Genomic DNA, 27,906 nt, shown 5'->3' on the forward strand with positions numbered 1-27,906 from the left:
TACTCCCCTCCCCTATGACTGTGACTGAGGGGGACCTCCTCCCCCTGTATATGCTCATAGGGTATCAAGTCTCTCCTTGGTGACCTATTATCTTTCCTCTGAGTGCCACCAGGGGTCTCCATCCAAGGGACATGGTCAAATATGGGGCACCAGGGTTTGTGTGAAAGTTAGATCTCCTTCTCCACTCAACAGTGGAGAATGTCCTGTCCATCGGCTAGTCTGGGTAGGGGTTCGAGGTTTACTACCTATATTTTCCTTGGCTGTTGCCATAGTTTGAGGAGGACCCCAGGGCCCAGACTCGCCTGTATTTTTCCAGGACCCACTGGATCCTTCTATTTCCTCATTCTCCCAGGCTTCTCACACCTAAAGTCTCAATAGGATGTCCTCCCCTCTTACCCACTTTCCTGGTAGGTAGTTTTTCATGGGGACGTACACCTTGGACTAGTGTCTCGCTATAAGTGAGTATATACCATTTAGCACTTTTTGCGTCTGTGTGAACTCACTCATTATGACAATTTCGAGTTTAATCCATTTGTCCACAAATTTTGGAAATTCCTTGTTTTTAATAGCTGAGTAGTATTTCATAGTCACAAACTATAGATACTGGGTGTAAAAATTATGAGTAAAGTTAAAAGAATTCGCATTAATGACAATAAAGCATTGTCAGCTTCCAAATGCATGTTGTATGAATGCCATGCTCACATGTCACAAAAAGATTAAACTGGTGTAAGATTAGCTTTAGTTAAGTTAGTAAAGATTGGCTTAGTGTAAACAGTCTAAAACCATGGAGTTTTCATTTTTCATGTCTCTGAAACTGAAGTGCAATCTGAGCTTTAGCCCTAAGGCTGAGGATATAGTTCAGCACTGGCACACTTGCTTAATATGTGTAAGGCCCCAAGTTTGATTACCTCTTCCCAATGCCATGCAAAAATTGGCAAATGAAAGCCACACACCTCTAATCCCAGCACTCGGGAGGCAGAGGCAGGCAGATAGTTGTGAGTTCAAGGCCAGCCTGGACTACATAGTGAGTCCAGGACAGCCAAGGCTACACAGGGAAACCCTGTCTTGGGGGGGGGGGGGGAAACAAATGACAGCCAAATAATTGTTTTAAACAGAGTGATGCCCATTCACTTATGTACTGTCTACAGATTGAATCACCCTCTTTCTTTCTTTCTTTCTTTCTTTCTTTTTTGAGACAGGGTTTCTCTGTGTAACAGCTTTGGAACTCTCTCTGTAGACCAGGCTGGTCTTAAACTCACAGAGATCCTCCTGCCTCTGCTTCCCAAGTGCTGGGATTAAAGGCATGTGCCCCCACCGCTCAGCTGAATCACCCTCTTTAAAAAAAAAAAACTTTGGACACTGCTCATTCTAAATCTCATTCGAAGTTTTTCAGTATTTAAAAACAAATGTAAATATTCCTTAAATTAAGATTTGTTATTTCAAAACATCTTTTTTTTTTTTTTTTTTGGTTTTTTTGAGACAAGGTCTCTCTGTGTTAGCCTTGGCTGTCCTGGAGTCACTTTGTAGACCAGGCTGGCCTCGAACTCACAATGATCCGCCTGCCTCTGCCTCCCGAGTGCTGGGATTAAAGGCGTGCGCCACCACGCCCGGCTCAAAACATCTTAATTCACAGAACAGTCATTGTATCAATAGTAAACTGGAGGTTAATGAAGGAGAGATGCATCCCCCACTCAGGAATCAAGACATGAAATTTTCTGAGGCTGGGGGGATGGCTTGCCACCATCCCTGACAACCAGAGTTCAGTCCCAGAACCCATATAGAGGGAATGGCCTCCTGAAAGTAGTCCTCCACCCTCTACACACATTATGACACGTGTGTACCCACCCACATACATAAATGCATATGCACAGATACACAAATAAATGTAACTTTCAAAGTTTAAAATATCTGTAGATAGTTTTAAAATTTTTTAAAATTCTAATCTAGTGGCTAATTACCAAATAGTCCTTTATCCTAATTAACATTCATTCTATGTTAAATTTTGTGGGCATAGTACTATATTACTAAACCTATGTCAATACTCAAGCATTAGCTTACCACCTGGTAAAATTCAGTTCTCAATAATCCTAGTGTTTTGGTATATATATATAAGAAGTAAGGTCTTATTATTTATGTAGCACTGGCTAGTCTAAAATTCAGTACTTTGATAAGGCTAGCATTGAATTTATGGCAATCCTTCCTCCTGCCTGTTCATCCCAAGGGCTGAGATTACAAGCATGTGCCACTATATCCAGATAAATTCCGAAAGAATTGTCTGTTGCTGGGCCTGTAAAGATGACTCAGCAGTTAAAAGCAATTACTGCTCTTCCAGAGGACTGAGGCTGAATTCCCAGCAGCCACTTCAGGCACACACACACCTGTCTATCAGAAGCTGTAATTCCAGCTCCAGGGGGTCCTTTTTCTGTCCTAGTTGGACAGATGTAGACACACACACACACCCCATACATTTACAGAGACCTACCCAAATACATAAAAAAAATTTAAAAGAGTGTAACAAAATAAGAAGTATTAACTAAAATGGCATGCTTCTATGAGCTACAATGATTTTCTAACACTAATGACTTATGCTAAATCTGAAATTTTAAACTTTAAACATTAAATATATTTTTCACCAAATGTACGAAACAAAGTTAGCTAATTTTTAATCAAAAGAAAATGGCAGAGAAGACACTGTGATACCTTTGGTACTGCAGCCTGGAAAACAAAGTCCGTCATGTCTAGCTCTGTGCTGTTAGATGCCTGTATCGTTATCACTGTTACACTGGGGTTGGTGTTTGACCGTTCAAAGGTGAATTCTATCTTCAAGCCGTTCTTACTGTATGCTGTGATGGAAGGGATGCCTTGGGAAATACAGAAAGACCAGTCACATTAGACTCAGCTACTAACAGAAGAACTAGTCCTCCCTTTGCTCAACAGCCACTACTCAGGGCTCAAGTGAGGATGATCGCTGTACCTGGAGCAATGTCATTGAAGAGAGGCTGTGACGAAAGCCCATCCAACAAGAAAGGGGGCTGGGATATCTGTGGCACTGAGGCAGGGGTAGGAGCAGCAGCTGGAGCACCTAACACAAATTCCAACAGAATATCAATCTCAGGGAAAATCTGCAGTTAATACAAACTCAGTTAAAAAAAAAAAAAAAAAAGGATTCCCAAACATATACAAAAAACACAGACCAAACAGGAAAAACCTAATATTCAAGTACTTTAATTTCTGTTTATCAAAACAAACCAGTAAGAAAAAAAAAGTCATATGCAAGGGAAAATGTCTACTATATAACAACAAATGGGTAAGCAAAGTTACAAATGTCTCAATGAAAATGATGTCCTGAATAAAAAGTGGTAAGACATATGAACAACCAATTTAAAAAAAGAACCTGAGCAACATGGTATCCTTTGTTTTTCTTTTTTTCTGAAAAGGGAATTTTAAAGGTGGGTCAATTTCACCATATAAGGATGGAACTGCTTGCTTGGTTGGTTGGTTTTGTTTTGTAAAGACAAAGTCTCACCATGTATCTCAGGCTGGTCATGAACTCAAGATCTGAATACTGGCATTATAAACATGTACAACACTCAGATAAGTATTAGCTTTTATTTCGTGATAAAATATTGGACAAACATTGAAGAATATAGTCATGCCAGGCACAGTAGCACAGGACTGTAATCCTATCACTCAGAAGGGCGAATCAAGAAGAGTCTAGATCAAGCTTAGCTTGGGCTACATAGCAAGATGTCTCCAAAATATCCAAAAAGAAATAAAAGTAAAAAAATTTTAATTAAGTTAAAAGTGTGAAGACCTTGAACTAATGTTTTTCAGTTACCTAGTATAGTTTTGACATCTGAGGGTCTAAGAGTCAGTCTCTGCCCCTCTCTCTCTCCCGCCCCTCCCTAAGACTGGTCTCAAACACACTATGTAAACAAGAATAACTCTGGACTTCTGATTCTCCTCTCTGCACTTTCACACCTCATTTTTCAGTGCTAGGGATAAACCCAGAGCATCATGAATTCTAGCCAGCCACTCTACCCACTAACTGCAGCTCCAGCCCAGAAACTGACTATTTGTAAGCAAGCTGCATTTTTAAACTCGTTAAGATATAAACTGTGGGCAATGCATGCTGGTGCACCCCTTTAAGCCCAGCACATGGGAGGCAAAAGCAAGCAGATCTTTGTGAGTTCGAGGCCAGTCAGGGCTCCACAGTGAGACCCCGTCTCACAAACAAACAAACAAGACCCACAGGAGAGCTCTGGGAGCCTGCTGTGTTAAGGAAGAGCTTAAGACCGCAACAGGAAGCAGAACTGCTCCATACTCTGGACCTCTGGCTGTTTTCTACTGGGGCATATAGACTGCCAGCTCCTTTGTACATTTTTTTTTTTTTTTTTTTTGGTTTTTTGAGACAGGGTTTCTCTGTGTAGCCTTGGCTATCCTGGACTCGCTTTGTAGTCCAGGCTGGCCTCGAACTCACAGCGATCCACCTGCCTCTGCCTCACGAGTGCTGGGATTAAAGGCGTGTGCCACCACGCCCGGCCGCATTTTTTTTTTTTTTTTTACATTTTATTTATTTATCCTTTGTACATTTAAAGACACCAACTTTTCAGTAGCACTTTACACAATCAGGATAAAATTTCAATCAGTGATACTCTTGGACATACCACTTGCAAATGGCCTATGAATAAGGACAAGAAAGATCATGCTAATAGTGGATGCCTTTCTCCCTACATTGGTTAAATAAAACAAGGGAGGAAGAATGGTAGGTAGGGGGCTGGAGAGATGGCTCAGTGGTTAAGAGCACTGCCTGCTCTTCCAAAGGACCTGGGTTCAATTCACAGCACCCACATGGCAGATCACAACTGTCTGTAACTCCAAGATCTGACACCCCTACACCAATGCACATAAATTAAAAAAAAAAAAAAAAAAAAAGAATGGTAGGTAGTAAGTTAACACATCACATGAATATCCACAGCTTTGAAAACTAACCATGAACAGAAAGACATCTGGAGAATGTTGTTTTGAGGCACCAACTAAAAACAGAAGTGGCTGGAAATACATTCTTTTCAAGTCTAGAAACAGAAGAGCTTCCTATCTTAAAATACTATGAGCAATCCATTCTTCCAAATTTTACTTTGCATTTAAGAAATCCCTCCAGTAGTCTTCAGAGCATTAGCATGGCAGCTTACACCCTAAATGTTGCAGAATCCAGCCTTGCTTCTCAGAGACCCTTTTAGCTGACCTCCTCTGGAAAGTGCATCTAGTATCACATTCCCAAGATGTCTACCGCTCTCCAAACAGTGTACAGCTTCAGTCTGGTCTTACCTGTTAAGGTGATGTCTCCCAGCAAGTCAAGAAGTTCTCCACCAGCAGATGCCGGTTTGCTCGTAGGTGCAGTTGGAATAACAGGTGTTATATCATTTCCTCCCAACAAATCCAATAAGTCATTGGCCTAAATAAGGAAATATCACCTTCATTCACAAGTGATTTGTCTAAGTGTATTTAGTACAAACTTCTTTCAATACTTAACATTAAGGAAGGCAAATATCAAGCAATTAAAAAAAAAATTAAAGGATATCAGCTAAGAAATAAGCTACAGAAACTAGAAACTAAGTATCACCAGAAGCCCAGACAAGCAAGTGAAGACTACCTGGCTGGTGGGTTGTGGCCCAGAGGGTGGTGGTTTAGTCTCTAGTGGAGCTGGTTCTGTCTCTCCATTTGTCTGCACAATCTCAGAAGGGCCATTTGTGGTCACTTTTTCCATGACAGGCATTCTTTCAAGTAGGGCAGACCTAGAAGAATCTGAAGTGGTTACACTCTAGGCAGTTAACCTAGACTCCCTACACAAAACAATCACTACTAAGGATTAATGTTGAAACCTAAAAGGGACATCTCCCCTCCCCACCTAACATGCACACTAAAATAAAGACAGATTACAAGAATACATACATGGCCCAAAATCCAACCTGGACTACGCACAGGCAAGAAACTTTGAAAAACAGAATGTCCACCTAAATCTCCAAACACACTCAATCATACTGCAAACATAGTCTCAGGAGCTGAGACTAGAATCAACAGTATTAGCAGACCTGAATTATGACGTTACATAGTATGAAAAATTAAAGCACCAAAATGTTAGAATGGGATCTGAATAGAATTATGGGAGTTGGGGAGAGAGGTAGAATAAAAACCACAATAATTGGGCTGGAGAGATGGCTCAGTGGTTAAGAGCACTGTCTGCTCTTCCAGAGTCCTGAGTTCAATTCCCAGTACCCACATGGTGGCTCACAACCATCTACAAAGCCATCTGGTGCCCTCTTCTGGTGTGTAGGGATATATGCAGGCAGAGCACTGTATATGTAGTAAATAAATAAATCTTTTTTTAAAAACACAGTAATTTTTATTTCTTTTGAGACAGGGTTTACCATGTAATTTTGGCTGGCCTGGAACTCATTCTGCAGACCAGCTGGGCCCTGAATTCAGATCCACCTGCCTCTGCCTCCCGAGTGCTGGGATTGAAGGTGTGTCCCCACCATGTCTGGTTCAGTGTATTTATTTCTTTGGCGGTTAGACAGAAGAGAAAATGAACAAAACAGGAGCAGCCAAGCAATGAGAACCAAAGAGGGCTATAAACGCAACGAATGCTGAGCAAGCAAGAGTCTCCTTCACGGGCGTCAAGGACAAGTTTCTCAGGGTGCTACAGGTACACGCACTGCTTGGTTTCTTTTGCTCACCTCATGTGGTCATATTTCTTAAAAAGTGCATTGTATTCTACTGCCCTCTGCTGGAGCTCTACATCGATGCTGCTTCCATAGATGGAAACCACTTTCTTAATTCGGCTGTAGGATAAAATGATAAATAAAATCAAGCATTCAAAACATAAATTTTATAATGAAACAGTGAAAAATGTTAAAAAAAACAAACCAGTTTTCTGGTTAAATTTTTTGAATTATCTCTGTTTCTTTACTTCACATGGTGTTTAAGAACAAAAGATCATCCCTTATCTCTATTCATTCACCATTATTCTAGCTGTAGTGATAGATTTCTGCCCAAGTATTTATTCCACGTCCTTAAACTTGGTAGAGGTCTGGGACCACAGCTTAGTGGTATAGCCCTTATATAACATGTGTGGAGCCCAAAATTCAATGCCAATCACTGAGCGGGAGGGGGACTTGCAAACAAAAGTACCCATCATTTGGCCACAAAAGAAGTTTATACTTTCCAATTCTTTTCCTTAGTAACTTTAAAAGTAAGGATTTAGCATCAGAATGCTCACCACAATCCATCCAATTAGCAATTTAAACATTGAAAATATACACTTCTCATGAAGCCTTACATTGAAAATAAAATAGAAAGTCTAGAAAACTGACTCAAGAGTCAATTTTTGCTGGAAATAGCACCAAATAAAACTTAAAAGATTTAATCCCCCCTTTTACACACACACACACACACACACACACACACACACACACACACACACACACACACACAAATCCTGGTTTTATTCCTATACTAGTATTTCAGAATATAATAAATCAAGGCAGACATAGCAGTGCATACCCTTAATCCCAGTACTTGGAAGGCAGAGGCAGGCAGATAGCTCTAAGTTCAAAGCCAGGCCAGACTAGAGAGCAAGTTCCTGGATAAGGCTATACGGAGAAACCCTTTCTTGAGTTCGAAAAAAACAAAACCCACTAATGTTAGAAACTGTTGTAAAGTTACAACTTTAGCTGCAAAATACTCCACAGTAGGGTGAGGCAATGACAAAACTAAGTACATACATGAAAGGACTAACTATGAACTGATCATGCTGAATGTGTGGTATTAAGTAAATGAAAATTCATTTTATTGTTATCTCTAGTTTTCTCTCTTTTTTTCTAAGATTTATTTTTATTTTATGTATATGAGTACTTTGTCTCTATGCATGTCTGTTCACCATCTATGAGCAGGGCCTGAGGAGGCTAGAAGAGTACACTGGAGGCGGTTGTTAACCACCATGTGGGTGCTGGGAACTTGGTTTTCTCTGCAAGAGCAGCAAATGCTCTTAACCGCTGAGCCATCTCTCCAGCCCCGTCTTTGTCTATTCTTGAAGTTTGTTTAAGATAAGCTTTAAAAATTTTTAGACAGATGTTCATGTAAGCTAGCTTGGCCTGAAATTAGTTATAGAGTCAAGGATGAGCATAAGCACCTGATCTAGACCCTGTTTATACAGGCTTGAGATCGACCCCAGGTCTCAGGTATGCTAGGCAGACAAATGCTCTACCAAATGAGCTACAGAAACAGGGGCTAGGGAGACGGCTCAGTAGTGAAGTGACTCCCATGATTGCTGAAGCTTTCTGGCAAACTTGTCAAATTAATGAGTTTCTAGTTACCTAAGAGACCATATCTCAAAAATTAAGGTGGAGAATGTTAGTGGGAGATGCTCACACCCACCTCGAGCTTCTATAGGACACACACAGAGCTGCAGAACAACCCTCTACTCTGCTCCGCCTCAATACTCACTTTACAGTACAGGTAAATCGAGTGGAGAGTTTCATAATGGCAGTGAGAGCGTAACCTCTCGTCACAGAGGTGGACATGTTAGAGATCAGGACACTTTCTAAAATATCCAGCACTTCATCTTCAGTCACCTGCAGGGACAAAGAAGACACAACATGAAATGCAACCAATGGAAACTGTGAAGCATGGGATCAGGGCAGCTCAAGGTGCTACCTCTCATGCCGCCTGTGCTAAGTTACTGCCCTGGTCAAAACAGGTATTGAAAAGACTGCTGGCAATTAAGAACAGAAATTACACAGTACTTGGGAGGCAAGTGGATAGCTGTGAATTCAAGGCCAGGACAGCCAAGGTTATACAGAGAAACCCCGTCTCAAAAAAAAAAAAAAAAAAAAAAAAAAAAAAAAAAAAAAAACCAAACAAAATGAATAGATTATATTTTAAGTGGCAGAAGAAGAAACATACAGGCCACAAAGAGTTCAAGACTGTTGTCAAACCTTCTCAAAAGCCAACTTTTCATGAGCAAATGGGAACATGAGCACATGCCTAACCAGAACTCCATTTGCTGTGGAGAAGAGTGAGACAGTGGGGATGTTTTTTGTGTAAGGTAGTAGAGATTGTACCCAGCTGTAATCCAGCACCTCTAACCCAACTACATCCCCCAGTCTCTCTACAACAGATTTAAATTCACACAATAATTCAAGATACTGCACCTTCTGAGTGCTATGCTAAAATACAGTCCAGACACCACTCCTGTAAAAGCTTCCAAAGAACCAATTCCAACTCCCCACTAAACATTACTCCATTATCAAAGCCACACCCTTGTTCCCTCCTTAGCCAAGGGTAACAACAGATACCTGAATAGGCTCTTCCTCTTCACACTGGCCAGACACAAGAAGATCGCCATATTCACCTATACACCACGCAGCTACTTGTACCAAGGGTTGCTGCCAAAAAAAAGTCAAGACCATCAATCTTCCCAAAAATGGTTTGTTGTTTGTTTGTTTGTTTTTTGTCTCTCTCTCTTTTTTTTTTAAGATTTATTTATTTATTAAGTATACAGTGCTTTTGCCTGCATGTGCGCCGGCACACCAGGAGAGGGTACCAGATCTCAGTGTAGATGATTGTGAGCCACCATGTGGTTGCTGGGAATTGAACTCAGGACCTTTGGAAGAACAGGCAGTCTTCTTAACGTCTGAGCCATCTCTCCAGCCCCCCAAAATGTTTTGTTGTTGCATGTGTCTCTGGATGAGCATGTGTTTATACATGTATATGTGTTTGTATGTACACTGGTTTAAGTGGTTGCTCCTAGATGCACCTTCTTTTTTCTACTGTGTGTATGCATGTGAACACCTGTGTGTGGGTATATGTGCATGTATGTGAATAGAGGCCTGAGGCTGACATCTTCACTCCATCCCCACCTTTTCACCAAGGCAGGGCTTCTCTACTGATCACAGAGCTTACAACTATGGTTACCAGGCTTGTTTTAGCCTGTTTTTGACCGTCTGAGGACTAGAATCACAGGTGAATGGGCATTCCAAAGCTGTGTTGGTTCTGATGACCCCAACTATGGTTTTCAGGGTTTCTGCTTGTGCAAATGGTGCCTTAAGCACCTAGCAATGTCTGCAGTCTCAGCCACAGCTTTTATTCATTTGTTTTTGAGATACGACCTTGCCCTGGCCCGGGACGTCACCAAGCAGTCTAGACTGACTGGTCAGAAATCACTAGGATTATACAAGCCTATGCTCCTCACTTGCCTTTAAAAAAAAAAAAAGGTGCAGATGTGGGGAGTGGTGACACACACTCTTTATAATCCTAGCACCTAGAAGACAGAGGCAGGTAGGTCTCTATAAATTTGAGCACAGCCTGGTCTACACAGTGAGCCCCATGCTAGCCAGAGATGCATAGTGAAATCTTGCCTCAAAAAAATGTAATAAATAATAAATAATAAAAATAGTAAAAACCAAATAAGGGTATAAGGTATAAAACGCAGGTTCTCGTGCTTGTGGAGAAAAGAAAACTTTAATGACTGAACTACAGTCCAGGCTCAAAAAATATTTAATGGAAATTATATATCACCTAATTGTAAAGTTCAAATCAAATTATATGCCTCAATATTAGTGGCATAAAAAGAAAAAAAGTATTTTCCCAAGAAATAACAGAAAATGAAGTACTTACTTGAGAATAATCACCAAGAATTGCTTTGTACAAGCGCTGGACAGTGTAGGCGTGCATCTCCACACTATTGGTTATTAACTGAATCAGGTTGGGGACTGCATCATCGCGAACATAACTTCCTGCCTAAAAGGAAACAGGAACAATTACCCTAGAACACACAAGCGATGTTGGCAAGTATAGGTAAACAGTTCTGTCAGTTGTAATGGGGAAAGACCACATATACAAAGTATAAAATTCCCAAAGATGACTCCTTTTTTTCTACTTAGGTAAAATCCTTAAAATTTCAAAAAATTTAAAAAAAGTGTTCTTTGGGAACCTAATTACCACTTCTGTTTTCCACAACCCCCTAGTATGGGGGTTGCCCCATGAACGAGCTATAGCACTCACTCTGGGAAAAGCAAGGAAGAGCACCTGTGCACAGCACGAAAGCTCAGATCAGTTTTGTTCTGTTTTGCTATTTTGTTTTGCTTTCAGTCTTAGGAGCAAATGTAGGGGTTTCACAAAGGCTAGGCAAACACTACCACTAACTATATCCCAGCATAGCATATGCATTTTTCTTTTTCTTTTCTTTTTTTTTTTTTTTTTTTTTTTGCATTTTTCAAAAATAAGTTTATTTAAAGTATCACACTTGTCATTTAGAAACTAGTATGCCAGGTATGGTGACGCATGCCTTTAATCCTAGCACTCGAAAGGCAGAGGCAGTAGAATCGCTGTGAGTCTGAGGCCAGCCTGGTCTACAAAGTGAGTTCAAGACAGCCAAGGCCACACAGAGAGACCCTGTCTCGAAAACTGAAAAAGAAAAACTTACAAAAAAAACCACCAAAAACCTAGTACTTATTAATATTATACAATCAATAATACAGTCCTAGGAATGGGGGTATCTTGCATTTAATTATTCATGCATTGATCCACTGATTTCTGTCCTGGCACTTAAGATGGAACAGTCTCATATTGCTACACAAAGCACTCTTCACTGAACCTTCTATTCAGTTGCCCTCTCCCGACCCCTCGCTTTTAATTGTATATGTATAGGCATTTTGCCTGCATGTATGTCCACATGTGTGCCTGGTGTCCAGGAGGTCAAAAGAGGATATTGAATACCTTAGTATTGGAGTTTACAGATGTTTTTAAGCCAGTGGATGCTGAGGACCAATTCTGGGTCCTCAACAAGAGCAATGAATGCTCTTAATCACTGAGTCGTCTCTCCAGCAGCAACCTACCTCCAGCCTACCTTTACTTGCGTGTCCATATCTATGCATGTATGTGAGCTTACATATTGAGGCCAAAGGTTGACATCAGGTGTCTTCCAGAGTCACTCTCCACCTTATTTTTTTGAGGCAGGATCTATCACTGATGCAGGAAATTCCAACCCAGCTAAGCTGGCTGGTCAGCAAGCTCCAAAACTGTTTCTGGTTTTGCCTCCCCAATGCTGGAACTACAAGAGTGCTCCACTACACACAACCTTTTCTTTGCATGGGCTGAGAATCAAACTCAGGTCTACAATCTTTTTCAGCAGGTTTTTTTTTTTATTAGATGAGCCATCTCTGAAGCCCTGCCTTTTTATTTTGAGACACAGCCTCACTACTCAGGTAGGCCTTCAACTTTCAGCCTTCCAAATAGCTAGAATTACAGGCTTGAAGCTGCAGCTTTTGTTTTTTGTTTCTTTAATTATTCATTTGATATTTTTAATATTCTCCCAAATGATAAAATCTGATGTACTATCTGCAGCCATCACAAAGAAAAGCCACTTAACCTATGTGGAAGATAAGTCTCAGCGGTCAGAGTGCTGTAACTAGTCACACAAGACATGGCACGGGAGTGGTTACTCTCCACTAGAGAATACAACAGCAGAGCTAACTTACAAGACACAGGTCAGGCCTAACCCTGTGTATTTTGGAAAGGGTAGGGGGCACCACAAGTAACCAGAATGCTCACACAACACAAAGAAAATGGTCAGAAAGAAAAGCTAAAAAGTTGGTAATCTGTGGTATGGCTTAGATTTTTACACACTGCTCTGTAGAACAGTTTCAAAAAGAGAAATTATCACCACAATTTGAGAGTTATTAACTACCCTATCCAATTTAAAAAAACAAAAACAACATACTCTTTAAAAGTCACACTGAACCAAAAAAACAAAAACACATTTTTGGCCTTAATAAAAAGAGCTCAATAAATTATCAAGAATGAAAAACATTATATAAGCAACAGCACAGTAGGGGGTCTGAGGTTCAGGCCCTAGCACCAGAAACAGACAGCATGAAGGGGTCTCTACAGAGAATGAGCGTGAGCCCTGAGGCAGAAGTGAGGAACCTGTTCTGGTCTTAAGCCTTTTGATGGGGGCAGTTCACAGTGAGAGGCTTCGAGCAGCCTTGTCTCTAGGCAGAAGACAGAAAATGGGCAGGGAGCAGAATATGTGTGTTACCAATACTTTACCATCAGTGCCCTGTCTGCAATGAACCAGTAGTGTGCCTGTTAGTACCAGTGAGGGACAGGAAGCTGACTCCAACTTTACCATCTCCCAGGGCTAGGAAAGTAACAAGTGCAAGCATTTCAAAAGATACTCCTCCAAGAACTCTAATTGTCCTTCTTTACAGTCTCATCACAGTTAAGAATGAGTGTTCTAACTCATCATGGCTTCTGTTAGCATATATTTATTCCCCGTTATCAATAACATTTGTCAACTTTTAGTCTTCTGTGAAATTAAGTTATTAGCAAAATACAAACTAGCATACCCCAGAAAATTCCCTACCAAAAAAAAAGAATCTTTCTGTTGCTGTTCCGTTTGTTCAATGGCAGGGTTTTACACTGTAGTCTAAGCCAGCCTTAAATGCACTCTGTAGTCCAGGCCGGCTTTGAATCATGGTGGTCCTTTTCCTTAAGCATCCTAAGTACTAAGACTGCAGTCATAAACCACCATGTCCAGCAACAAATACATCTAAATCAACATAGTTTACTGAACCAATTCTCACTTTAAGAAATAAAAATTGCTTCCCGTTTGTCTCTAATTATAAACAAGATTGATTATTTATTTATCTTGGTTTTTTGAGGCAAGGTTTCTTGGTGTAGCATTGGCTGTTCTGGAACTCACTCTGTAGACCAGGCTGGCCTGAAACTCAGAGATCCACCAGCCTCTGCCTCCCACATGCTGAGATTAAAGGTGTGTTCCTCCACCACCCATCAAGACAAATCTTTTTACATGCATATTTTTGTGCACTTGTCTTTTCTTATTCTTCTAAGCTAAAAAAAAAATTGTCAATGCAACAAAAGACTTTCATTACATACTTCCATACTGCACTCTAAATAAAATATCACCATTTTATTATTACACTATCAAGTGAAGAGTATGGCCTGCTTCTCTATTGTTTTAAATCTATTTTATGTGTTTGGGCTTGGTGCTGTGGCATGCGTGTGGAGGTCAGAGGACAATTTTTGAGAACTAATCCTCTTCTTCTAACAGGAGCACTTCAGGAATTGAACTTGGGTCAATCACCAGGATTGATGGCAGTCACTTTTACCTGTTTATTTTTTTAAACCAATACTAGACAGTAATTTTAAAAGTATAATAGAAGTGGGTTGGCCACACCTGACCTCCCAACTAATGGAAAAGTTTGCCTGGCCAACACAGTGAGATCTTGTTTCAAAAACAGAAAGTATGGCTAGAGGGATGACCCAGATACTAAACGCTAAGGCTTAGAAGCAAAAAGAGAAAGTATGAGGGCAGACATGTTAGAACGCTCCCATGATCACAGCACTCAGGAGGTAGAGAATGGAGTATCAAGTATTCACGTTCAGGGGGTAACGGGAAGATACAAGTAAGGGGATAACAACTGAGATGTAATCTGAATAAATTACTTAAATTAAAAAAAAAAAAAAAAGAGCTCAAATTCAGCCTTGGCTGCACAGCCAGTTCAACTCTCGCCTGAGCTACATGAGAGGACTTGTCTCAAGAGAATATAGCACAGACTACCAATGATAACTTGGCTTTTTTAGTATTATTTTACTAGTAAGTGTGTTTTTATTTCTTTCCTTTTTTTTTTTTTTTTTTTCCTTTTTTGGTTTCTCGAGACAAGGTTTCTCTGTGTAGCTTTCGCTGGACTTGTTAGCCTCAAACTCACAGTGATCCACCTGCTTCTGCCTCCTGAGTGCTGGGATTAAAGGCGTGCGCCACCACTGCCCAGCTGTAAGTGTGCTTCTCACTTGTTAAACTTTTCCTTCTCTTTTTGTGAACTATCCAGATGCCAATGACTATTTATTGGATTTTTCCCATTTTACTTACATAGTGTTAATATGCTATCACGTTACAAAGTTTCCCCTACTTAATTCTTAGATCTGTTGGTTTTTCACTTTTGTTTTATGAGTTCCTTTTTTTTTTTTTTTTTTTTGGTTTTCAAGAGTTTCTCTGTGTAGCTCTGGCTGACCTGGACTCACTCTGTAGACCAGGCTGGCCTCGAACTCAGAGACCACCTGCCTCTGCTTCCCTGAGTCTGGGATTACTAGTGTGCATCACTGTGCCCAGCTGCCATGAGTTTCTAATTTTAAATGCAGTCATTAGCAGGAATAATTTCCTTTATGGTATTCATGTCTAGTAACATTGGGACATACAGTATATCTTCTTACTATGTCATCACAATCTACTGACTAGTTAAAAAAGAAACTCTTACATCTGAGAAGAATGCCAAAGAAAAGACAACATCTAAAACAAGAACTGTAAAGGAAATGTAGTCATTTTTAAACCTTGCAATAACTGAGTAGAGGACAGAACTCAGAGGAATCCAGTACTTGCCTAGTCTGTGCAAGGCCCTGGGTGTGATCCCCAGGACTGCAAGGAAAAACATCATCTGCAACACTGTCCTATCTCTTCAAAATAAAACAACAGATATGAATCTCTATATAGCAGCTCCTGCTTATGACTTTGACTTCAAACTATCCACTGCCCCTCTCCATTTGCTGGCTTTGTTTGTCTTTCTGTTGCTTTCCAAGCAGGCTACACTTGCTACCCCAGGTCTTTTCACTTACTATTCCCTTTCATTAGGATGTACTTGAGATATCTGCATGGCCTGTTCCTCTTTCCACTCAGCCCACTCCTCAAATGCTACCTTCTCTAAGAGCCTACCACACTTCATCTAACTCTTGGTGAGGTGCCTTATGCACCAGCATCCTTCGATACCTGACATTAAGGTGCATACTACAAGGTTAGCCTAGCCAACACAATGAAATCCATAGCTTGTCAATTTAATAAAAAACTGCAGTCACTTGGCCAGAGGAACTAAGGAACTGTGGGGCATTTTCTTGATTAACGATTGATGGGGGAGGTGCAGCGCTCACGTCGGGTGGTGCCACTCCTGTGAGGGTGGTCCTAAGTTTTATAAGAAAGTAAGCTGAGCAAGCAGCACCCTCTACTCCAATTTCTGCTCTAGATTCCCTCGTCAGCTTCTTCCTATGATGGAAGCTCCAACTCTGCCCCCAAGTTGGTTTTGGTCAGTGTTGCATAAAAGCAAAACCAGGGCAGGTACGGAATTCCCAATCTCTCCAATTGAATACAACCTCCATGAGAACAGGGGCGTCATCTGCTTCATTTCTAGATACACTCAGTACATAGTCTGGCTTAAAAAGCTACATACCGTTGTCAGGACACGCATAATAGTATCTATATGCCACCGTTTGGAAGGTGCATACCTGAGAAAATAAGGTGAAAAAACCTGAAATTAATAAACTGCACTATATCCAGTGACTTTAAAAAACTCTACAATCTTTTCTAGGTTGTCGAGTTAAATGATTATATTTGGAGATGTTTCACCATGAAACCTAGCAGAAACCATCATTTCAATGAGCAATCAAATATATACTCAAATTCACATTTCCCATAGTATTATAATAGGAGTAGCTAAGCTGAAAAGACAGGACTTTGTCCCAGTTTCTCAGAAGACAAATCATACTGTCAGGAAAAAAGGCAGCCAATAAAGAGGGCTGGGGAGACCCTTGGCGATTACAGCACTTGCTTCAGAAGCCTGAGAAGCAGAGTGTGCAGAACTCACATAAGTGTGGTGTGTGGGTGTTGTAACAGGGAGTATCCAGAGCAAGTGGCCTCAGAGACTTAGGCACACCATGGAGCTCTGGGTTTGACTAAGAGACTATCCATCAGTGGTTAAGCTGGAAGAGCAACTCAGGACATCAACCTTAGACTTCCACATGCACATGCCAGCACACATGCAAACACGCATATTGTGTGCATATACATACCACAAGTGGGGAAAAGGGGGGTTGTCAGAGTGGAATGAGATTTAGAGAAAAAAAAAATAGCTCCACGACCACAACTGAAAAGTACTTTGCACTTTAGGTTTTACACACAGCTTTAATTCAGATGCTTTTCTGCCTCTTTGTAATAGGTGCAAGGTTAAGAATGGATACAGAAGAAAAGCTCTCAAAAGTGTAATTGTGTTTGGGCTTAACATTATTCAACATCAGCTTGTAATTCAGAGCTAGAAATAAATGCTACATGTCTTAAACGTGTCTACAGCATCTCTTGGCCCTGTGTTTTTGTTTTGGTTTGTTTTGTTTTTCGAGACAGGGTTTCTCTGTGTAGTCTTGGCTGTCCTGGACTTACTTGTAGACCAGGGTGGCCTAGAACTCAAAAAGATCCACCTGCTTCTGCCTCCCAAGTGCTGGGATTAAAGGCGTGCGCCACCACTGCCCGGCTTGGCTCTGTGTTTTAAAGATGCTTTTAGGAAGTTCCAAACACCACTATACCAATAAAAATAAAAATTAAAATCTTACTTTTCTGCAGCAAGAAAGATTCCAGATGCACAATCAGCTTTAAATTCTGGCTCACATGAATCCAGAAAATAAAGTAATTCCTTCATCATGCCTCGGATATTATTCCCATTTACCAGGGCAAAGCTCAATTCCATTGCACGTCTTGTAGAGGGGGGAGAAAAAGGAACACATTTACAGTGAGAATGTAACAAATACTCAGGTATGTTCCCTATACACCAAAAGCAGTGGCTTAAACAGCTATAAATAGTCTTATGACTTCACTTTTTACACACTAGATAAGCAGGAAAATGTATTCATATGCTAGCTCTGGTAACTGTGAGTGCTAACCCAACACTTCTGCAGAAATCCCTGAGAGAACCTGGCAGTGGCCGCACATGTCTACAAGCCGACTTGTATGTATATGCTCTTAGGAGGTGGAAAAGGGAGCATCAGGAGACCAATAGCATCCTCCGCGACACAGCTGGAAAAGGGCAGCCTGTGCTACATGAGACCCTGCCCCATAAACATAATAAATAAGCGGATGAGTGAATGAACAAATAAACACCAACAAGAACTCAGAAAAATTCTAGTAACTATGTTTCATTAGTCTACTCTAGAAAGCTGAAATTTCCTAGACTTTAGGTTTGCAAAAAGAGGCAAAATTATTACCAATGATAATGCTTCTTTGCAGTATTCCTTTGAAAATATATTTTTTATGTTCCACTCGCACTCCACTTCTAAGTATAAAGTAACCGTGTTTACATCAAACAGCACAACAGAACTGGGGATGTGGTCTAGTTGTTAAGAGCTCCTGTCTGTCATGTACAAGGGCCTGGATTCCATGTCTCCGAACTACAGGAATTGGATGAAGTGGGCCATGTCTATACTCCCAGCACTAAGAAGGGAGAGGCAGGAAGACAAGAAATTCAAGATCAGCTGGGCAGTGGTGGCGCCCGCCTTTAATCCCAGCACTCAGGAGGCAGAGGCAGATGAATCGCTGTGAGTCTGAGACCAGCCTGGTCTACAAGGTCGAGGACAGCCAACACTACACAGAGGAACCTTGTCTCAAACCACCCTCCCAAAAAAAAACCAAAAAACAAAAACAAAAAAAAAAGAAAGAAAGAAAGAAAGAAAGAAAGAAAAGAAAAGAAATTCAAGATCATTTTCAGCTGCATGGTGAATTCAAGGTCAGCCTGAGCTACATCAGACCCTATCTCCATAAAGAGGTAGGAGGAAGCGGGCATATAATTCTGACATAATTCAGAGTAATAAAAATAAATCTTAAAATACACTGGTTATGGGACTGGAGAGATGGTTCAGACATTAAGAACTCAAGTCTTCAGGCAGCTCACACAACCTCTAGCTCCAACTCCAGGAAAATCCAATGCCTCTAGCTGCTGAGGGCACCTGTACTCACATGCACATGTCTGTACACAAACACACATGAATGTACCTACTATTTAAAAATAATGAAAATTGCTGGGTGTGGTGGTGCATGCCTTTAATTCCAACACTCAGGAGTCAGAAGCAAGTGGATCTCTGTGAGTTGAAGACCAGTCTGGTCTATCTAGTTAAAAAAAATAATGGAAGTGGGCCTGGAGAGGTGGCTGACAGGTTAAGAGCACTGGCTACTCCTCCAAACGTCCTGAGTTCAATTCCCAGCAACCACATGGTAGCTCACATCCATCTTTATAATGAAATCTGGTGCTCTTTTCTGGTGTGCAGACATACATGCAGGCAAAACATTGTATATATAATAAATACATCTTTTAAAAAAATAATGGAAGAATATAAAAGCCAGGTGCAGTGGTTCATGCCTGTAATTATAGTACTTGAGAGTCAGAAGCAGGAAGGCCATCACAAGTTTAAGGCCAACCTAGCCTACATGAATTCCATGCCAGCCAGCACCAAATAGAGAGATCCAGTTCCCAAAATAGGGATGCTAATGTAGAAGAAAGCACACAAGGCCTTAACCCTAAACAAAGGACTAAGTAATGCTGAGAGGAGGAAAAAATAGTCTTCCCAAAGGAAGAGCGCACGAATTGGTTATCCAATACCAAGTGACCATCCCTGAAAATATATGCATACAAAAAACATTATATAGTCTGACAGGTTCCTATATTTAGAAAGGTGCATAGACACACATACACATCTAACAATAATTAGAGTGAATGATGTCATAAATTTGAATGACAGCACATATATAAAAGTAACATTATACAGACTGAACAGGCTATATATATATATATATATTTGTGTGTGTTTACTTTATATATACATGTAGTGTGTATATGTATGTACATATATTGTGCATATATATGTGTGTATAAACATACACACAAGTATTCATATTATGTGTGTATATTCATATATATGTGATAATAATTAAAGAGAAAGGTCACAGATTTAAATAAGAGCAAGTGGGTACATTGGGGTGGTTGAAGGGAGGGAGAAAAGGGGGAAAATGATATAATTATAATATCAAAAATAATTTAAAGGTATGAAAAAATTACAGTAAAAACAAACTTAATAGGAAGCTAACCATAAAAAAGGAAAAATATCTGTAAGAGCAAATAAAAGTTCCTATAGATGCCTATTGGATTTGGTAATAAAGACAAAGCTAAAAATGTTTAACATACAAAACTCCGTATAAGGGCTGGAGAGATGGCTCAGAGGTTAAGCACACTGGCTGCTCTTCCAAATGTCCTGAGTTCAATTCCCAGCAACTACATGGTGGCTCACAACCATCTATAATGAAATCTAGTGCCCTCTACTGGTGTACAGGCATACATGTAGGCAAACACTATACATAATAAGCAAATAAATCTTTAAAAAAAAAACTCCATGTAAGTCTTGTCATATTCAGTCAAAAATGTAAATATTAATCAAAACCAGAATGATGGCACGTGCTTGTAATCCCAGCACTTAGGAGCTGGAGACAGGAAAAATCAGGAGTTTATGGTCAACCTCGGCTTCACAGGAAAAAAAAAATTGTTCTTTTCTTTTCTTTCTTTCTTTTTTTTTTTTTTTTAAACAGAAAAATTCTAAGACCCTGTCTGGGGGGAAAATACTAGACATAAACTGCATTTCAAAACTAACTTAAGGTTAAGCACATGGTTCCACATTAGCTGATACACAGCAATAGCAATTCAACCCTAAAAGACAGAATCATTCCCATAACGTGTTAAGTAGTTTTTATATATCAACTCAGATTAGTCTTGTATAAACCTCTGAAGTAGGTGGCCCTCTACCTGCATTTTACACAAGAGGCAGCCAGTGTACAGAAAGTGTACCTGCTTCTCACTGGCTCACTGTGATAACCAACTGAGAAGGCATGTAAGACCCTTCTCGAAGCTCTATTAAAAGCTAGTATTACTAAGTCTAGGTCTTATCTGCAGACTGTCCAAGAACTGAGCATTTATTCTGTGTACATAAATGTTTATTTACTGAATAACTTCAAAGATCACTTTAAATCTCCTTTGTTTTGAGTCTGAACACACACCAAGAGCTCACTAAAGTTAACAATAAACGCCACACTTCTGGAAAACCCACTGAACAAAGAGATTTATGTCTTTTGAGAGTCTCAACTGCCTAGCAATCATTTCTAGATGTACTACCTAAGAAGCACAGCTGCCTCCTCAATCCTGAGACGTGAGGTACTGTGAAAACGTGCGCTGTCAGCAATCTGAGTCTCAGCACAGTGGAAAGACACTTAGCCGATGGATCACTCCTTATTTTCATCCTCCAGCACACAAAACACAGCACCTCTACTGAGTCAAGTCTGGCCCAATGTAAATACCTAAGAACTGAGAGCACTCTCAGTATTCCCAATGGGTCTCTTTAACTGACATAAACTATTCTTGCCAATCCTTTATTAAAGAAACAAAACAAAACTCATTTCTGAACACAATGATTAAATACTTAAATGCCTACGAATCAAACTGGTGGAGGACACAGACTTATCCAGACTCTGTTAATTTAAGCGCCTTGGAGAAAGAGCCTGTTCCTTACCGTTTTATTGAGACGTCCAGATCCTTTAGACAGTCCACAATTGTGCTTCTGTGCCTCTGGACAGCATTATGATCTGTCTGCACAGTCTTCAACAGAGATGTCAGAGCAACATACCTGCAGTTTCACGATAACCAAGTTAAAATGCAAAACTCAACAAAGCCCTCCTCTGCAAAGGTGCCAGATAGACTAGGAACTGTACACATCTTAGACGACTCCAAGGTAGGCACACAACTAACGAACATGAAGGAGTAAGAGCACAATCTATATGACCAGCTGGAGAGGCTCTGGAACTGGCCTTGCCTTCACAATATCCATTTAAACTTCTAACAGTAACTGACTCAGCTTTTCCTAAATCTAACAAAGGGGGAAAAATACAGTATGCCTTTTCTACACTGCCTTACCCACAAAGTTCAAAAGGAAAGTATTTTAATTCTTGTATTTGAATATGCTTTGCTCTTTTTTTTATACCAATACCAAAGATGCTTCTATCTATAAGAATTTAAGTTTAAAGCTGGCTGTGGTAGCACACACCTTTAAACCCAGCACTCGTGAGGCAAAGAAGGTGGATCTCTTGAGTTCAAGACCAGCCTGGTCTACAAAGTGAGTTCCAGGACAGCTAGGACTACACAAGAAACCCTGTCTCAAAACCTCCACCACTCCCCCCCAAAATTAACTTGAGTTTTAGATCTAAAGCCATGGAATTGAGTACTTGCTATTACACCCTGTGGTCCAGAAAGCCTAAAATGTTTACTATTTGGCCCTTTATAGGATACTTGCCCTTGACTTATAAAGGAAAAATTAAGCCATAAAGGAAATCCCCAAATTCTCTACAAAATAGCAATTTTAAGACTAAACTAAAACTAAAAGTTCTGATTTCAAAGTCTACATCACAAAATACATAATACACATATAATCCTCAGTAAAGTCACTCTGTAAAAATACTAATTTTTATAATATAGAAGATATAGAAACTTTCAGTTAACTTACCTAATATTTTTGTCATTGTTCAATAAGAATCGACCGAGAATATTTATGGCTAGAACCTGAAGAGAAATAGCATAGGTTTTTCATTTTGTTTTTGTTTTTATAAATCTATAAAAAAATGATATTTTGTTTTCTGATCCTAAAGAAACAATTTCCAGTCTCTGGGTAGAAGCTGCTTAAAGATGGTGGCTAGTTATCTATAAATTGTTAGCAAAAGAATAGGTTATCTAAAGGCAAATTCTTAAAATCATATTCAGTTTATTTCAGGGGCCAGAAAGAGGGCTCAGCAGGTAAAGGCGCCTGCCACCAAGGCTGACAGCCTGAGTTCAAGCCCTAGATCCCATATGATGGAAGGACAGAATCCAGTCCCTCACGTTGTCCTCTGACCTCCATGTGTGCACAATACTGAACACATATGTATGTACATTCACACACACAAAATAAATTCTCTTTAAAAATCCCTTTCCATGTCAGCAGTAATTATTGAAATTACTGAAAGACATAATAAAAATGGTTCTATTTATGGAATGCTGTCCAATTCTAGAATGACAGTAAAGTCACCTGAGATCCTGAAACTACTCCATTCCAGCAGTTTAATTCTACAAATTCATCTGACAAATGCAGCTATACAAGCATAAACACAAAGTCTTCCTGGAGCAGTATCAACAGGGAACACGTGATAGGAGACATCCTAGATAACCATCAGCAACAACGCTGCCCACGTACTGTTGCATGTACAAGTAGGCATCAGACACATGACAAGACACAAGTAGGCCAAGACACTATGCTCAATAAAGACACAAGCAAAGGGATAAATACTATGGTCACACTCACATGAAATGCATATTGTGAAATATGCTGTCACTTATTGTTCCCATATCTTGACATACAGCTTCTAAATCTCATTTAGTTTATTTTTTCAAAAGGTTTGCTTTTAAAATATGTGTGCTTATATTCATATGTGTGTGTGCTGTCTGTCTGTCTGTGTCTGGGTGTTTTATCCCTCAGAGACCAGAAGAGAACATTGGAACCCTGGAGGTGAAGTTACAATGAACTGCCTTAACATGGGTGCTAGGAACTGAACTCTAGTCCTCTGGAAGAACAGCAAGTGTTCTTAACCACTGAGCCATCTCCATTCCTATATTTAATTGTTATGATAGAACTTTGGATGAATCCCTGCATAACCTCAGGATGGGCTTAGCTTGTCAGAGGAAGCAACCATGTTATTGGAGAAGTTTTCAGCCCATGCCCAAGATCCTAGGGAAAGTGCTGAAGGTTATAATCATTACCAATGGCCTAATCAATCACACCTATATGAGGCCTCCTAAAAACCCAAAAGCACAGGGCTTTGGAGTAGCTGGACACATGGAGTTTTCCTTTCTTTTTCTTTTCTTTTCTTTTTTTTAAAGATTTATTTATTTATTTATTATGTATACAGCACTCTGTGTGTACTCCTGCAGGCCAGAAGAGGGCATTAGATCACATTATAGATGGTTGTGAGCCATGTGGTTGCTGGGAATTGAACTCAGGACCTCCGGAAGAGCAAGCAGTGCTCTTAACCGCTGAGCCATCTCTCCAGCCCCTCTTTTCTTTTCTTTTTGGCTTTTTGAGACAGAGTTTCTCTTGTAGTCCTGGCTATCCTGGACTTACCTTGTAGACCAGGCTGGCCTCAAACTCAGAGATCCTCCTGCCTCTGCCTCCCAAGTGCTAGGATTGAAAGCATGCGCCACCACACCCAGCACATAAGGAGTTTTCTGAAGGTTGGTACATGTGGAAAGAATGTTTCTTTCTTTTTTTTTTTTTTGGTTTTTCCAGACAGGGTTTCTCTATGTAGCCTTGGCTGTCCTGGACTCCCTTTGTAGACCAGGCTGGCCTCGAACTCACAACGATCCGCCTGCCTCTGCCTCCCGAGTGCTGGGATTAAAGGCATGAGCCACCACGCCCGGCAGAAAGAATGTTTCTTACCCACTTCCGTAATGTTTTGCTCCTTATTTATCACCAATATAGATAACTCTCCTGCGTACTCTGAATATCCTTTATCATAACAAGTACAAGTAAGTGTGGCCTTAATTCTGTAAACCATTCCAGCAAATTAGCCAAGCTCACAGAGAGAAATAGAGGAACCTAGAATTACAGCAGGCTGGTTAAAAATACCAGTCATATAACTAGCATCTGATGTGGGAGACAGTCCTGTGGAACTAAGCCTTCACTCTGGGAGTAATTAAATGGAACTAAATTGGAGAATACCAACTGATGACCACTGAAAATACCACCCCATAGATGGAAGTAAAGTACTGAAAGATTAGAAGGGAAGAGAGAACATTTTTTTTTCTTTGCTAAAGTGATGGAATCCAAGACCTTGTGAACACTAAGCAAATACTCTACCTCTGAGGTGCATCCCCATCACATTTAATTGTGTATTTTCTGTATCTCTGTAGAAGTATTGAGGAGAAACCCATAGACAGAACAAAAAGTTGTTTTTAGGGACTAATTTTCCAAAATCCTTTTCTTTATTTAAAAAAAAAAAAAGGTAGGGGGATGGTGGGGAGAACAAGGGCTAGAAAAATGGTGCAGTGTTAAGGACACTGGCTGCTGCTCTTCCAGAGGACTTAGTTCAATTCTCAGCACTCTGTGGTAACTCCCAAGCCTCTGCAAATCAAGTTCCAGGGATCTGACACCCTCTTCTGGCCTCCACAGGCACCAGACACATGTGGGGGACAGACAAATTTGCAGTAGAAACAACCGTACACATAAAATAAAATCATGTTAAAGAATTTTTAAAAAGACTTAGTTACTTATTGTTTATACAGTGTTCTGCCTGCATTCTAGAAGTGGGCGTCAGATCTTACTATAGATGGTTGGGAGCCACCTGTAGTTGCTGAGATTGAACTCAGGACCTCTGGAAGGGCAGCCAGTGCTCTTAACCACTAAACCATCTCACCAACACCAACACCAAATTTTTTGTAATTAAAATATTCCTTAAGGGCTAAAGAGATGGCCAATTCCCAGTAACCACAGGGCAGCTCACAAACAGCTACAACGTGATCTAATGCGCTCTTCTGGCATACAGATGTACATGTAGATAGAGCACTCATAAACATAAAATAAATAATAAACAATAAGAAAAAAGTTAGAAGGCGAGGAACAGAAAAGTTTAGGAAAATAAAAAAGCTCTGGACAAATATGGCAGTTCTATTACTTAGCTATATAAATGTACTAATGTCATTATTATACATCCTTAAATGATCCAAATGGTAAATTATGTTATATGTATTGTACCACAACTGGACACACACACACACACACACACACATCAGTCTTTATGCATGAATAAGAAAGCAGCTTCAAGCTAGCAGAGTAGAGAACAATATACAGCTGCTGCTTTTGTTTCAAAGGAGAATAGAAGAAATTGATCTAAGTTGATATGGTACATCACAGGATATCACTATACTATTCGCTAGCTGATAAATCTGTTTCTTTACAGGCTTTGGATTAGCAAGTCTAAATTAATAATTGATTGGATTAAGCCAAGCAGGGGTGATGCACACCTTTAGTCCCAAGCACTTGAGAAGCAGAGGCAGGTGGGCCTCTGAGACCCAGGGCAACCTGGTCAACAGAGTGAGTTCCAGGACAGCTAAGGCTTCCCAGAGAAACCTTGTCTTGAAAAACCTAATGCTGCTGCTGCTGGTGGTGGTGGTGGTAAAATTGGATTGATTTAAAAAAAAAATTCATGGGGGAGAACCTACCACATTATTTAATGAGGAAGAAAATATGAAACTAATATTAGGATATCATCCTAAGAATTATTAGAGACAAGAACATCTGATGGATACCAAAAATCATGGGCAAAAGCCTGTAAGTATACTTGCACAGGTCAAAGTGTGTCCGAAATCTTAATTACAAAGGGAACAAGAGTAAATATACAGTAATAAAGACACATGGGCTGGAGAAATGGCTCAGCAATTAATAGCCTGTTACTCTTGTATCAGACCTGGTCTCAATTCCCAGCATCCACACAGTGGCTCGCAATCATCCATAACTCCAGTATCAGGCGATCCCATGGCCTCTTCCAAACTCCATAGGAACTAAGCACGCACGTGTATGCATATGGGAGACACACACACACACACACACACACACACACACACACACACACACACACAAACCACTTAGTCACTTAAAAAAAATGTATCTTTAGAACTAGCATAATAGTGGGGGAGGCACACCCAGTTGGTATCATAGTAGTAAGAAAATTAAAATTGTGCCTGGCACCCAATATGCTTAACTCCAAAGGACACATCATACTGTGGAAGTTTGCCAAGAAAAGTGTAATTTTAATCTATAAAAATATGAAAAAATATCAGGCAGACTAAATTGAGTTATATTCTACAAAGCAACTGATCACCACTTCTAAAATATCAAAATCATGAAAGATAAAGAAAGACTAAAGAGAAGTGACAGTTACATGAGATGTGGGATCTCAGACTGGATCCTGTAATAGAAAACCAATACCACCTGGAAACGCAGTGAAAGCTGAGTGAAGTCTACAGTTTACTTAATAGCATAGTGTCCATGTTAATCTCCTATCTTCATAAGCTGTATAATCTATAATCTAGTACACTAGGAAAGCTGGGTAAAAGGTGTGGCTATAAAGGAGCACTGAGGCTTCAGGGGCTGGAGATGGCTGAGCACTTCAGAGTACAAACTTGCTCTTCTTCCAGAGGATTCAAATTTGGTTCCCAGCACCCACGTTAGGCTGCTCACAACCACCTGTAATTCCAGCTCCAAGGAATCCAACATCCTCTTCTGGCTTCCACCGGTGCTGCTCTCACAACAAGCACATAGATATACACAATTAAAAAGAAAAAAAAAAAAAGAATCTCTCAAAAGATCTAAAATTATTTCAAAGCTAAATGAAAGTAGGGAAAGGGCTGGGTGTGGTGGAGTACACCTACAACCCTGGCAGTGGGAGGCTAAGGCAGAAGACTCCAGTTGGAGGACAATCTACCGTACAGAGGAGTTTCAGGGCAGCCCAGTCTACATTATATAGTAAGGTACTATCCACTATAGAGAAGGCATTGCAAAACAGTGTTTTCCTCTGAAGGAGGCCTAATCGCTATATGCGAAAGCTACAGAGCTAACATTTCTTTGGGACTGCCTCAGTTTCTTGCTCTATAGGTTTATTCATTAAATAAATTTCCTCAAATATTGTATGTTCTGCCTTGTTTAAAGTAATGGGTACAATTCACAGTGGCTCTAGTAAAAGCTACAGATTTGCTTAATAAAAGATAACAGTACAGGGAGTCCTACCTGTTCTTCCCAGTTTTACTATTTGCATTAAGGTTAAAGCACACAGAAAACAGCATCATGCTTTGGCACATCAGCCCTTCCCAAAGCTCAGAATGGAATAGTTTCCATACTGAAACCCAATGCAATCACTCTAAATAAATGTTTACAGGTAAAAGAAGATTCAAAAACACT

General features: G+C 40.2%; 1 protein-coding gene across 4 annotated transcripts in view; it reads right to left on the reverse strand.

Moving 5' to 3' along the window:
* The window catches only part of AP1G1 (adaptor related protein complex 1 subunit gamma 1), an 82,826-nt gene that overhangs the window by 4,736 nt on the left and 50,184 nt on the right, over positions 1–27,906 (reverse strand). For all 4 annotated transcript variants that reach the window (XM_084755809.1, XM_084755810.1, XM_084755808.1 and 1 more), the window contains 12 exons: positions 22,429–22,484; positions 21,442–21,555; positions 17,452–17,592; positions 16,299–16,353; positions 10,678–10,800; positions 9,357–9,446; positions 8,506–8,633; positions 6,738–6,842; positions 5,654–5,795; positions 5,329–5,455; positions 2,975–3,082; positions 2,701–2,861 (listed from right to left, as the gene is read on the reverse strand). In XM_084755809.1, the coding sequence (XP_084611935.1) occupies positions 2,701–2,861; positions 2,975–3,082; positions 5,329–5,455; positions 5,654–5,795; positions 6,738–6,842; positions 8,506–8,633; positions 9,357–9,446; positions 10,678–10,800; positions 16,299–16,353; positions 17,452–17,592; positions 21,442–21,555; positions 22,429–22,484 (1,350 nt within the window). The remainder of the gene's footprint in view (positions 1–2,700; positions 2,862–2,974; positions 3,083–5,328; positions 5,456–5,653; positions 5,796–6,737; positions 6,843–8,505; positions 8,634–9,356; positions 9,447–10,677; positions 10,801–16,298; positions 16,354–17,451; positions 17,593–21,441; positions 21,556–22,428; positions 22,485–27,906) is intronic.

This window comes from Acomys minous (assembly GCF_964271855.1).
Source record: "Acomys minous genome assembly, chromosome: 14".
Lineage (NCBI taxonomy): Eukaryota > Metazoa > Chordata > Mammalia > Rodentia > Muridae > Acomys > Acomys minous.